General features: G+C 45.5%; 1 protein-coding gene across 5 annotated transcripts in view; it reads right to left on the bottom strand.

Annotated features, from left to right (window-relative positions):
• Window positions 1-12,314, bottom strand: part of TRPV1 (transient receptor potential cation channel subfamily V member 1) — a 38,610-nt gene that overhangs the window by 15,042 nt on the left and 11,254 nt on the right. For all 5 annotated transcript variants that reach the window (XR_005983176.1, XM_041726070.1, XM_041726066.1 and 2 more), the window contains 9 exons: window positions 11,249-11,565; window positions 10,021-10,187; window positions 9,793-9,945; window positions 9,170-9,310; window positions 8,724-9,022; window positions 8,000-8,179; window positions 5,913-6,071; window positions 4,567-4,662; window positions 3,035-3,105 (listed from right to left, as the gene is read on the bottom strand). Coding sequence is in view for 4 of the 5 variants with exons in the window: in XM_041726070.1 (XP_041582004.1) it covers window positions 3,035-3,105; window positions 4,567-4,662; window positions 5,913-6,071; window positions 8,000-8,179; window positions 8,724-9,022; window positions 9,170-9,310; window positions 9,793-9,945; window positions 10,021-10,187; window positions 11,249-11,565 (1,583 nt within the window). In the remaining variant the exon portion in view is untranslated. The remainder of the gene's footprint in view (window positions 1-3,034; window positions 3,106-4,566; window positions 4,663-5,912; window positions 6,072-7,999; window positions 8,180-8,723; window positions 9,023-9,169; window positions 9,311-9,792; window positions 9,946-10,020; window positions 10,188-11,248; window positions 11,566-12,314) is intronic.

Raw genomic sequence — 12,314 nt, 5'->3', positions numbered from 1 at the left:
AAAATTGATTTGAACTTCCCAGAAAGAAAAGCCAAAGATAAAGAGATAAAACACAAGTGAGAAAATATAAGAACTGGTTCAGACTAGGTCAGGATGTTCAATATACATATCATAGGGTTCCAGGAGAGAGATCGAGAAATAAAAGACATAAATTTCCAGACTGAAAGAGCGCACTATGTGTCCAGAACATTGAGTAAAAAAATCCACATCAAGACACACCTTTAAGTTTCAGAACACTAGAAACAAACAGAAGATACTATAGATCTACAAAGGGAAAAACCAAGCCAGGTCTTAAAAGATGATCCAGAATCAGAATGGTTTTGAACTTGTCATCTATAATACTTGAAGAAAGGAAACAATGGAAAAATATCTTCAAATTTTAGAAGAATTTTATACCCAACCAAGCTAGCAGTCAAACATGAAGGTATAATAGAATATTTTCAGACATGCCAGATTTAAAATAAATTTTATTCCCTTCCTCCCTATTATGTGTCTTCTCTCTTTGGCTTAGGATGCCTTCTCCCAAAACAAGGGAGTTAATCAGTAAAGAGGAAGACATAGAGTTCAGATCAGGAGAGAAGTGAAAGGGATCTCGAGGTGCTAGTGAATGGTAAACACCTTGGATGTACATGTGGGAGCAATGGGACTCAAGAACCAGGTATGATGAAAGCTGTCATCACTGTGCTCTCCATCATGAGACCATCTTTTTCACCAGAGGACAATATAAAGGATGTGCTCAAATAAAACAAGGAAATCAAGAAAGAGACAGGAAGTTTAACCCAGGAGGATAGCAGTGAGCATCCCAAGGCTGGTGGCAAAGAGGAGTCCCAGGATGACAGCTAAGCAACAGGCCCAGAGAGAAACCATCCCAATTAGAAAGAGAGGACAACACTCTAGGAGGAATTTCTTCAAGAAAAAAAAAAGGAGCAAGGGATTCCAATTACATAATTTATGTGACCAATTTTGAGAAAAATTGTACTGAGAGGCTTCAAGATGTGTGGGATAAGTTAATAGTTGATACAAAGAAAACTAAACAAGTGAAAACAAGACAGTTACCAACTTTAGGAGAAACGGGGGGAAAGGTATGGTATATTATGAAGCTCAACTGTGAATACTACTTGTAGAGATATAATAACATAAATTACTCAATACCCAGTAAAACAAAAATTACTAAAAACCATATTGGACAGCTAGGGGAATGGAAGCAAAAGGCAAGGAAGTATAAGGATGCTAAATCCTCATCTACTGAGTGAGTAAACATCAGAAAAAAGAGTTACAAGAATGAAAAGTGATTGTCTCTGGGAATGAGGAATGCAAGGAATGGGAGGAGTTAAGATGAGGAACTCATACACTGACTGTAAGCTTTTCAGTACTCTTCAATGTTTCCCTATGTGCTACCCTACGTGGGTAGCTTTGAAAAAATAAAATAAACTTCTAACCTTCCTACAAATGATCTTCTTCAGAATAGAATCAAAGTTATTGGAACAATCCTATGTACAACAATATTGCTTCCCCTAGTAAAGCAAACCAGCATTGCACTAACCACCCTGCCCTTTTGGGTTAAGATGTGAGTATCTTAGAGAAAGACAAGTACCATATGATTTTTCTCATATGTGGAACTAAAGAAACAAAATAGATGAACATAGGGGAAGGGAAGGAAAAATAAAATAAGATGAAATCAGAGAGGAAGACAAACCATAAGAAACTCTTAACTATAGGAAACAAACTGAGGGTTCCTGGAGGAGAGGTGGGTAGAGGGATGGGGTAATTGGGTGATGGGCATTAAGGAGGGCATTTGATCTAATGAGCACTGAGTGCTATATGCAACTGATGAATCACTAAATTCTACTGAAGCTAATAAAAAACAAAACAAAAGTGTAAGCATCTCAAGATTATGGTAAAATGATGGGGTTTGTGAGTCCTAGGAACAAGCTAGCAACAACTGGATAAGAAATCAACTTCTTGCATTTGCAGAATAAAGGAATTATTGCATTATCAGGAATAAAGGAATATTGCATTATCAGGAATAAAGAGAGGCCTCAGGAATGAGGAAAAATGGGGCGCCTGGGTGGTCAACAGTTGAGCATCTGCCTTTGGCTCAGGGTGTGGTCCTGGGGTCCCAGAATCAAGTCCCACGTTGGGCTCCCTGTGGGAAGCTTGCTTCTCCTTCTGCCTGTGTCTCTGCCTCTTTCTCTGTGTCTCTCATGGATAGATAAATACAACATCTTATAAAAGGGGGGGGACTGGAGATCAGAGTAAAGTCCATAGAAGAGATCCCAGGAGATGAACCCATCCCCTTCTGAAGGTACTCTTTGTATCCTGGGTCCTCCAAGGAAACTTCATAAGGTTTCAGCTTATTTTGTGAAGGAAAGAGGTTCTCAGTGACATCCACATTGTTTTATAGCTATGCTTTTGCTTATCTGTCTCCCCCTAAAGCAGCGTACCTCCCCAAGTGGAGGGCATTTGGCAATATCTGGATACAGGCAATATTTGGCTGTCAGGGACAGGGAGAGTTCTATTGGCATCTGGGTTGGAGAGGCCAGGGATGCTGCTAAACATTCTAAAATGCATAGGACAGCCCCCACAATAAAGAATCATCTAGTCCAAAATTACCATAGTGCTGAGGCTGAGAAACCCTGTTCTAAAGATTGGAAATTCCTTGAAGACAGGAATCATATCTAGTTCATCTCAGTATCCCAGTGCCAACTCAGTGAATGCCAAATGGTTAGATGAGTGGATGAAAGAAAATGAACAAGACTTTTCAGGCTATAACTCAGAATGTAAAGCACATGAACTCATGTCTGTCATTCACTGGCACCTGATGCATAGCTGATATAGGGTAGAGCCTCAGTATTCACCAGTTAACACATTTACTGAGGGCCTTCCATCATTCATCCAACATGTTTGCGAGGTCCTACTATGTTCCAAGCTCAGCATATGTGAAAGGATGGGTGAGAACTGATGGCTATAATCTTAGGACTGGGCCAAAAGATGCTGTCTGCTATTGAGGCATAAGAGTCAAAGTGTCACTTACAAAAGCATCTCACTGTAGCTGTCCACAAACAAGGTCTTCAGCGATGGCCGCCTCTGCAGGAAATATTGAATCTGTGGGTAAATAGAGAGTGTAAGATCCCAGGAAAGTCCAAATGGTGAGCATTTGCAATGTTTCCTTAATGGCCTACAACGGAACACAGGAGTGCATCAAAGCAGAGATTCTGAAGAGGGGAGGACAGTGAGGCTAACGGGGTAATGTCATGTAACTCAGGAGAGATATTTTAAAATAGAGAGTGGAATTACAACTATACCTAGAATTAAAGACAGGAAGGAAATTCACCAAAATATCATTAATTGCTGCATTTGAATAATGAAATTGAGAGTTTTCTTCTTCTTTTTAATATGTGCATTTTTCCTAATTTTCTTTAATAACTATGCATTATGGTAAAAATTCTTTAATCAGCTTCCATTGAACTATGTCACCAGGATAGCCAATGCTCTCCACTCCCTAAAAACATTCCAACTGACACCCACAATGAGTGCTGGTGCTAGGAGATCCTTTCCAAGACACACCCACACGCTCTGCTCTACTTCTTCCCCCCAGGTTAATACTAGTTGCCAAGAGAGCTTTTTGTCCACTGCACTTGCTACTGTGGCTTTGTATTTTAGTATTATATAAAATACGAGTACAAAATAACAACAGTAGTTTCTGTGAAGACAGAGTGATTTGGAAAGACTCCTTAATGGTGAATCACTAAGAAAAATTTGGTGTACCTTAGATCAAAAAGATTACGGGGGAAAAATCACAATAATCTCCAATTATTTATAACAGTGTAACGTGTAACAGTGGCCCTAATTTCAAAGAAAAGACTATTCACATGTTAGAATTGCCAAGCAATATGCACGTATTTTCAGGCAAAATAAACTGATGCCAGTATATGTGTAGATTTCTTTCATTATTTTGAACTTTACATATTGTTTTCATTAATTGGATAACTACCTGTCATGATCCTGTCACTTAAGAATTGACAACTACAGCTGACCCTTGAACAACATGGTTTTGAACTGCTAAGGACACTTATATGCAGTTTTTTTTTTCAATAAATATAGTATAGTGCTGTAAATCTATTTTCTCTTATGATTTTTTTCTTATGATTTTAATAACATTTTCTTTTCACTAGCTTCTTTAATTGTAAGAATATAATATATAACATCATACAAAATATGTGTTAATTGACTATATTACTGGTCAACTGTGGGCTATTAGTATTACATTGGGGGGAGGTCAAAAGTTATATGCAGATTTTTACCATGGGGAGAGTTGAACCCCTGCAATGTTCAAGGGTCAACTGTGTATTCAATGAGGAGTCCTGACTATCTTCCAACAAGACTATCCTGGGCCTTCAGGAACCCATGGGGTAGACCCTCAGTCCCCAGTCATAAATGCCTGGAGGGCTCTCATTTTCACCTGTGTATCTCTCTCACGAATTAAAGAGTGAGTGAGCAACAAGTGAGTCTCTTGGCTTTTTGCTTTGGTGATAATGGAAATTCAGTGTGGGAAGGAATGCTTACCCCTCGGAAAAAAAAGTAGACTCCCCCTAATACAGAAAGAATCTCGCCGGTGACTCGGAAATAGTCTCCAACAGTGTGTTTCAGCTTATAGGGAGGCTGCAAGGTGCAGAGAAGTTAGAGACTCCATTCACTCATTCATTTACTCAACAAACATTTACCAAGCCCTGTGATTAAGAGTCAGCCCCTGCCCAAGAGGCTAGCCTTGTTCAAGAGATAGGCATAATTAAAGACAGTGCATCATTGAGGACATCTGCAAGGATGCCCCTCTGTGGGACCTGATTCCCAAAGTGGTAGCCTCTAGGTGCCAAGCAGACTATCCTTACAGTGCTGTGTTGCCTCCCAGACAATGTCCTCAGCCTGGAGCTCTTCTGAGAAGAGGCTGATGGCAGAGGTGGAAACAGTCTTATAGACCCAATGCCATATGCTTCCTGCTTCTCCCACAGCCAGGGTGAACCCCTGTCAAGGTTTTCCATTGATGGTGGAAGATGAGATGTCCCATATACATGTCATCCTTGTGTCTCAGACACTTTTCTAGGGCAAGTTTCCTTTCTGCTTGTCACTGACGTTTTAAACACTGCTTCGCTAGCTTGTCTTAATCAGCGTGTTTCTCTTTCCTCATAAAATGAAATTATTAAGAGGCCTTATGAGGTCAAGAGAAGTCAGGTTTCACCTAACTGGGAAGTGGAATTTTAAATCAATTTTATAAGCAAGAAGTCCTGTGTATAAAGGCAGCAAATTAAGTGCTTGGGTATTGAATGGAAAGGATTCAATTCAGTAACTCAAAGGAGTCCATGGCTCCTGGCAGAGGAAGAAGTCTGGTCTTAGGCTGATTTGATGGATGGCCCAGGACCTGGCACAGAAGATGTGCTCAAAAGTGTATGTCCAGGGAATGAACAAAGAGCAAGTGAGTGAACAAAAGTGGGATGGCAATGGGCTGGCAAGTGAGTGGGTCAGTGGGATGGCAATGGGCTCAGGGCTCATGCCAGCCCATGACCTTGCAGACAGCCAACTCAGGGAAGAGTTGCTTCTGGAGCCCTAATTCTTTCATCTTTCTAACCTGTTATCCCTCCTCTGCCACTAGGGACCTCAGAGACCATCCATTCAGCCTCAGCCAACCAGGACGCTAAAGGAGGGACTGAGAAGGGGGAGGGGAGTGTTGCCAGGACAGCCTGAGAGATGGAGGGCTGAGCACAGGGACATAAGGAGCTCCAGATGATCCTTCCATCTTTCCAGCATGCTAGGAAGGAGTCCAGGGTCTGGCCTGGGCCTGGGTCATAGGGGGGTCTTATAAGAATGTCCATCTCTCTTCCCACTCCCTTGTCTTGAGGCTGAGCCTCAGGCCGCACCAAGCCATCCACAGGCCTGTAGTAGGCTGCTGTAGTGAAGATGATCATATACAAGCAGTAGACGAAGAAGTTGAAGTAGAAGATGCGCTTGACAAATCTGTCCCACTTATCCTGCAGGAGTCGGTTCAGTGGTTCCACCAAAAGCATGTCATGGCGATTCTAAGGGGAGCAGAAAGAGGTGAGGCTCACTCCCCAGCCAGATACCACAAAAATCTCATATCCAAGAGACTTCCGTTAAAGTTCCAGTATCCCTAAGATGGATGAGCCAAAATCAGGTCATCCTAACCTTTGTAGGCCATTGAGCCCAACCCCCAGCCCAAGCTTAAGTTTCCTCAACAAGGTCCCTGTTTAGTGTTTTCTTCAATATCTTTGGGGATAGGAAATTCCTTGCTGACTCGAGCAGCCTGCAGAGAAACACTGTCAGGAAGATCTATTCTCTAGAGTCATGTTGGTCTTCTCTGCTTTCTACCAGTTGTCCCAGTTCTGTACTCAGGGACCCCAGTATGGCATGTTCACCCAAGAGAGCCTTCAGAGATATGAAGATGGCAGCCATGGCCCCAGAGCCCTCTCCTCTCTAGTTCAAACACCCCAGCCTTTTTAGAGCCATTTCCTACACGGGCTAGTCCTCTGGGAACATTTGCATCCAAGATTCTGAGTCCAAGGCCCTGATTCAGCATGGCGGCCCAGGTGGAGGCTGACAGGCCAGGCCTCTATCTCCTCTGGACTTTGCCCCTGTAAACACAGCCTCTACCCTGTGAGCTGTGGCAGCCCCTCATCACTCCATAGACTCCATCCCCCAGGTTTGCCTCAGGGGTAGGTATCAGCTCAGCAAGGACAGACAGGGAAGTTGTGGCAGGACATACTTTACATGAAGTGGCTCTGGTACCCTCATTTGGAAAAAAAATAATTAAGTAAGATGCCTACCTCACACCTACACAAAAATAAATTCTAGATAAGTTAAGGAGCCAAACATAAAATAACTACAAAGGAGCTAAACAAAAATATTGCAGGATATGTGTATGTGTAATCTTGAAGTGGAAGAGACCGTGCAAAGCAAGATACAAGTCACAGAAGCTACAAATGAAAAAGACTAATTTGACTCTCAAAATGAAAATCTTTTATAAGCAAATGATGTCTTATATGAAGCTAGAAGCCAAGAGACAGACTGGAAGAAAATAAAATATTTTTAACATATGCAATAGAGAAAGGATCAATTCATTCTATGGCAAGTGCACCTGCAAACCAAAAGGAATGGGCCGACAGTCCAGTAGAAGAGATGGCCAAGGACAATGAACAGGAAATCTACCAAAGGAATATGAATGGTCAGATAACTATACTAAAAATTATCTACCTCACATTAGTCAAGAAAATGAGAATTAAGACATCAATAAGATAGCATTTTTGGCCCCAAAAACTTAAATCAGTTTTTGAGAAGATATTGATAATATCCTGGTTGGCAAGGACATGGGTAGATGTATACCCACTGCTAGTGGGCAAGTGAACTGATATAGTCTTTCTGGAGGACAACTTGGCAGTACCTATTAAAATATTAAAACATACATATTTCTTCAATTTAGCAATTCCAATTCTAGGCATCCTAGAAAAATTCCCAATCCTCCAATGGAAATTTATTCCTCACCCCTACTGTGGAACACTATACAGCCAGGTTTTTTTTTTTTAATGAAGCAGGCCCATATGAACTCATATAAAATGATCTACAAGACAGACCATTAAATGGAAAAATTGATTGTTCCACATTTTGTATAGTATGATCCCATTTAATGTAAACAAAATGAAGCTACATGCTTTTATATGGTATAAAAAGAAAATTATTTTTGTTTTTATGAAATATTTATGTTTTTATGTCTACCTGAAATATTTATATTTTTATGAGAAAATCACCCTACATTATTTGTATGATGAAGGAAAACATTCAGTGGGAATAAACAGGGAGATGAGGCATCAGAGCCTAGGCCCCAGGCAACAGATTTTCACTGATGAAAGGAAAGACAAAGCTAGGGTAGGGGGCTGGGGCAGAGTGAGGCCCAGAAGCCCACCTTACCCAGGCCCCGCCCAGGCGCACTCACCGGGGTCTCACTGCTGCTGTAGGCAATCACCTCCAGCACTGAGTTCTTCTCACAAGTGTCAATGCAGGACAGGTCATAGAGCGACGAGTGCACGGGCCCATACGCCCATTCAGTGAACTTCCTGGACAGATGCCTGCACTCAGGCTCTTGGATCTCTCTCTGGAGAATATAGGCCAAGACCTACCATGGGGATACAAAAGCCTGTGAGAGACCAGCCAGCAAGCAGCCCCACCACAAGCACATCCCCACTAGGCCACCAGCTCTGCCTCAACAATAAGTCTGCTTCCTAGCTCAGTCAGAGACTCAGCTTAGCCCCAGGAGAGCCCTCACCTCTATCCATCAGCCTCCTGACCAACTTGCCCCCTGCCTCAGACCTCAACTACAGCCATATCAGATCCATCATCACCTGATCACACCTGCTCACAGCCACTTCACCCTTGGCTCAAGCCACCCCGCACCCAGGTGCCAGCACCCCACCCCCACTCTGTCTGGTTGGTGCTGTTCAGATGTGAAAGTCAGAAATAGTCAGGTGTGGTGCTGACTTCCGCTCAGCATTTCACAATTCCTCTGGCTAACCTACTAGCCCCTGTCCTACACCTTCTGGCAAGTGTCACAGAAGGAGGGCTCTGCAGGGTGGTAGTATCAGGTGGCAGCAAGGCAGGCAGTCCTCTCCATGGCACCCTCAAAATTTGCACCCCTACCTCAGGCAAGACGCCCCCCCTACCCCGATTTTCCCACTCCTGGCTGCCAGAGCCAGTGGCGTCAGCCCCTTCTTGTTGGTGAGCCCCTCCAGCTTCAGTGTAGGGTGGAGCTTGGCGCCCAGGATGAGAATCTCATTGTACATGCTCGTCACAAACTTGGTATTGTCAGCTGTGTTGTCGGCCACCTCTACCAGTGCGTGCAGCACGGTGTTACCCACAGAGTCCCTGGCGCTGATGTCTGCAGGTTGCCAAGAGTTCTGCAGCAGGAACTTCACAATGCCCAGCTGGTTGGTACATGCAGCCAAGGACAGGGGCAGCTCACCTGCGGCCAACACAGGCATAGGATGGGCCTCACGAATAGTTAAGTTTGGTCCCTGGACCACCCAGCCTCCAAATCCCTCTGTCTCCACCCTAAACCTCCCCTTAGTGATTGTCAAAAAGCCAAGCATCTACCACATGGTCTCCCTACCAAAGTAGAAGCCAGGCCGCCCTTTGGTTTTCTTAAAGAAGTCCCCATTGGCTGCAGCCTGGACGTCTGCCCCGTTCTCCACCAGGAGGGTCACGAGCGCCATGTTCCGCCTCTCAATGGCAATATGCAGGGCTGTCTGGCCTGTGGAGGATGGGTGCTATTGCTTTGTACTCACAGTCCTGTGCTTGGACAGGTGCAGGGGCAAGACTTGGGCAGAAAGTGCCAGAAGACTCCCCTGCACAAGAGGAGAGCAGGCCAGAATGCCCAAAGGGGGCCCAAGGAGTCCCTGAGGTAGGAGTAGAAATCCCCAAGGGAACAACAGACTGGGAACTGGAGTAGTCAAAACTGCCCAAGGTCAAGGAACAGTAGCAGAGAGAGTAGCCATGGCTTCCAGGGGCAAAGAACACCAAGTCCACAGAGAGGAGGATAGGACCAGGATGTATATGAAGAGAAACCAAGTCCAGCAGGTGGGGGAGGCAAGGACCCCCTGGAACCAGGAGATGCCATCTCAGTGGCTGGTCCAGGGAGCAAGGAGCTGAGAGACTCGCCTAGGCATGACAATGCCTCCTGGCTCCAGGCATGCTTGCGGACAGAGCCATGCCAGACCCTGTCCTCATCCTCACCCTTGTAGTAGCTGTCTGTGTAGCTGGCGTTGACCAACTCCTTTAGGCTGTCCGTCTGACGGGCAATCTCCAGGAGCAGGGGGATGGTGTCATTCTGCCCATCATGCAGGTTAAGCATGGCTTTCAGCAGACAGGTCTTCCCTGTCTCTGGGTCTGCAAGACAAAGTGAGGGTCAGAGCAGGGCATGGCAGCGGGGCCTCTCCCAGGAATCTGGCCTTCCAGGGCTACCTTTGAACTCGCTGTCCATGAGGTGCTTCTTGCTCTTCTGCAGGAAGAGCAGCAGGCTCTGCAGCTCCTCACAGTTATTCTGAGCGACAGCCTCAAATATCTTCCTGCGATCATAGAGCTTGAGGCTCTTCTCAGATCCAGCAGTCACAGAGTCCTGGGATGGCTGCCTATGGGCCAGAAAATACCTTCATCCAACTACTCTGATGTGCCTTCAGAGCTTGTTGGGGAGCATGACTAAAAGCCAGGGCAAACCAAAAGGGGAAAAAACATGATACAAAACCCATCCCTTAGTCTAGGTGACTGTCCAGGAAACTGATATAATAAGAAACCGTGAGGTATATGTGCCCTCATTCTGTCCCCACTCTGTCTATAGGCACCATCTAGAAAGTCTCTCCTGCCACTGCTTCCTCTCCTACCCAAGCCACTCACTTTTCTGCTTGCTTAGGAGCTGGGGCTCTGGAGGCAGGGGTTGCAAAGGTTTGGATAGCCCCTGACAAGTGAAAAAGTGTCCTCACACTACCCAGAGGTTAGCCAATCTATGCACCCTCCCTGACCTGCCTTGGTAGAGGCCAAAGAGCTGGTGGGCTCCTCACTAGAACTGTTCTGCACCTTCTCTCTAAAAGCCTCCTGGTGGGCACCTGATGGCTTGGTCAGTTAAGCATCTGCCTTCAGCTCAGGCCATGATCCCAGGGTCCTAGGATCAAGTCCTGCATTGGGCTCCCTGCTCAGTGGGGAGTCTGCCTCTCCCTCTACCCCTCTCCCTGTTCATCTCTCTCTCTCTCTTTCTCTCTCTCTCATGCTCACTCTTGCTCATAAATAAATACATACATACATAAATAAATAAATAAATAAATAAATAAATAAATAAATAAATAAAACAAAAATCTAAGCATCTTTTAAAAAAATAAATAAAAGCCTCCTGGCTTTGAGCTTTTTAACTTACAGACTAAGTGTTTAGGACTGGTGAGCATTCAAGGCCTGGACAGCTAGAGATCAGCCTACATCTAAGATCAGCATATATGCCAGCATCCATGACCATGTGTCCCCAAGCTCCTATGAGTGCAGATGCTGGACCACATGATTGCTGAAGGCTCCCCAGCTCCCTGGTTCTATGACCTACAGCTTATAATCTAGAGCACCATGTGGTATTTCCATAGCTGGGGCCTCAGCCAGGTGACCCAGTTTGGCTCCTGGTGAGGAAGGGGCCGAGGTTCCAGATACAGCTTACCTGGCACAGGTGGGGCCGTCCTCATGTTTCGGGATCATGACAACAGGACTGACTGTGATGGCTGGGCAAGAGGCTAGCTGGCCTTCTTCATAAGAGCAATCCATAGAAGCCTCCTCTGAGTCACACTTTCCAAAAAGTCGGCTGCGGCTCTTAGCCGTAGGGAAGATGTGGGGCTTGGCTGGAACTGGCCTGGAATTAGGGTCTCCATCCAGGGGGTCTAAGCAGGAGTCCTCTTGGGGCGGGTCCTCAGACCCCCCTGAATCGGAGCTTCCCCAATTCTTCATCCTTGCCAGATCTTTTGTGGCCAAAGAGGCAGCCTGCAGGTAGCCACCAAGATCAGGTTTGTTCCCAGCTTGAGGACTACATGACTCTAGTCCTCATTTGCCCTCATTGCTTTTGCAAGGAGAAGCCCCTGTGAAGCAGCCCCAGAGGTTAAACAGCTATTGGCACTAACCCCCCCAGAAATGAAGCTTCCAGAGGTGCTGTACTTTCTAGCTCAGAGCCCCAGGGGTGAGCAGGCCTAGCAGCCCCACAGGCATTGGGATCAGGAGTGATGGGTCCCCCAACCTGGAGCCATCAGGCTCTGAAGGACTTGAATGTACTCTCTCCTCTCTGGGTTTCAGGTGCCTCATCTGCAAAGTAGGATGATAACCACGGCTCTGCCTCCCTCCAAGATCAGAGTAAGGGGGGCAATGGAAGAGCTGTCACTGACTGTGCACTCCGGGGAGAAGTCTGTGATGAGAATGGCTCAACCCTAAAGAGCAAGGCAGGCTGTGTATCTACAAACAAGGAGGCAGCAGAGACCGGCACACTCCCACTCCTCTGCAATGGCCTCCTGTGCCCTGTGTCCCGTCACCAGCCATGTGCTCAGCTGCCTGTGCTGTTCAACCTGGTGGCTATAACTGCTGAGTCTGTAGGAGATTTTTTGTACTTTTAGTCATTTTTGTGAAATTAGCATATTTCAAGCCTCCTTGAACTTTTAAACTTTAAGTGATTCAGGGCTGGTTCAGGCCTTCTAGGTCTGAACATGTGGAGTTTGGGTGGCAGCTCATGCCAGCACATACAG

This window comes from Vulpes lagopus, chromosome 12 (assembly GCF_018345385.1).
Source record: "Vulpes lagopus strain Blue_001 chromosome 12, ASM1834538v1, whole genome shotgun sequence".
Classification (NCBI taxonomy): Eukaryota; Metazoa; Chordata; class Mammalia; order Carnivora; family Canidae; genus Vulpes; species Vulpes lagopus.
The sequence above is the reverse complement of the archived record's forward strand: the minus strand, read 5'-3'. Positions and strand labels throughout refer to the sequence as shown.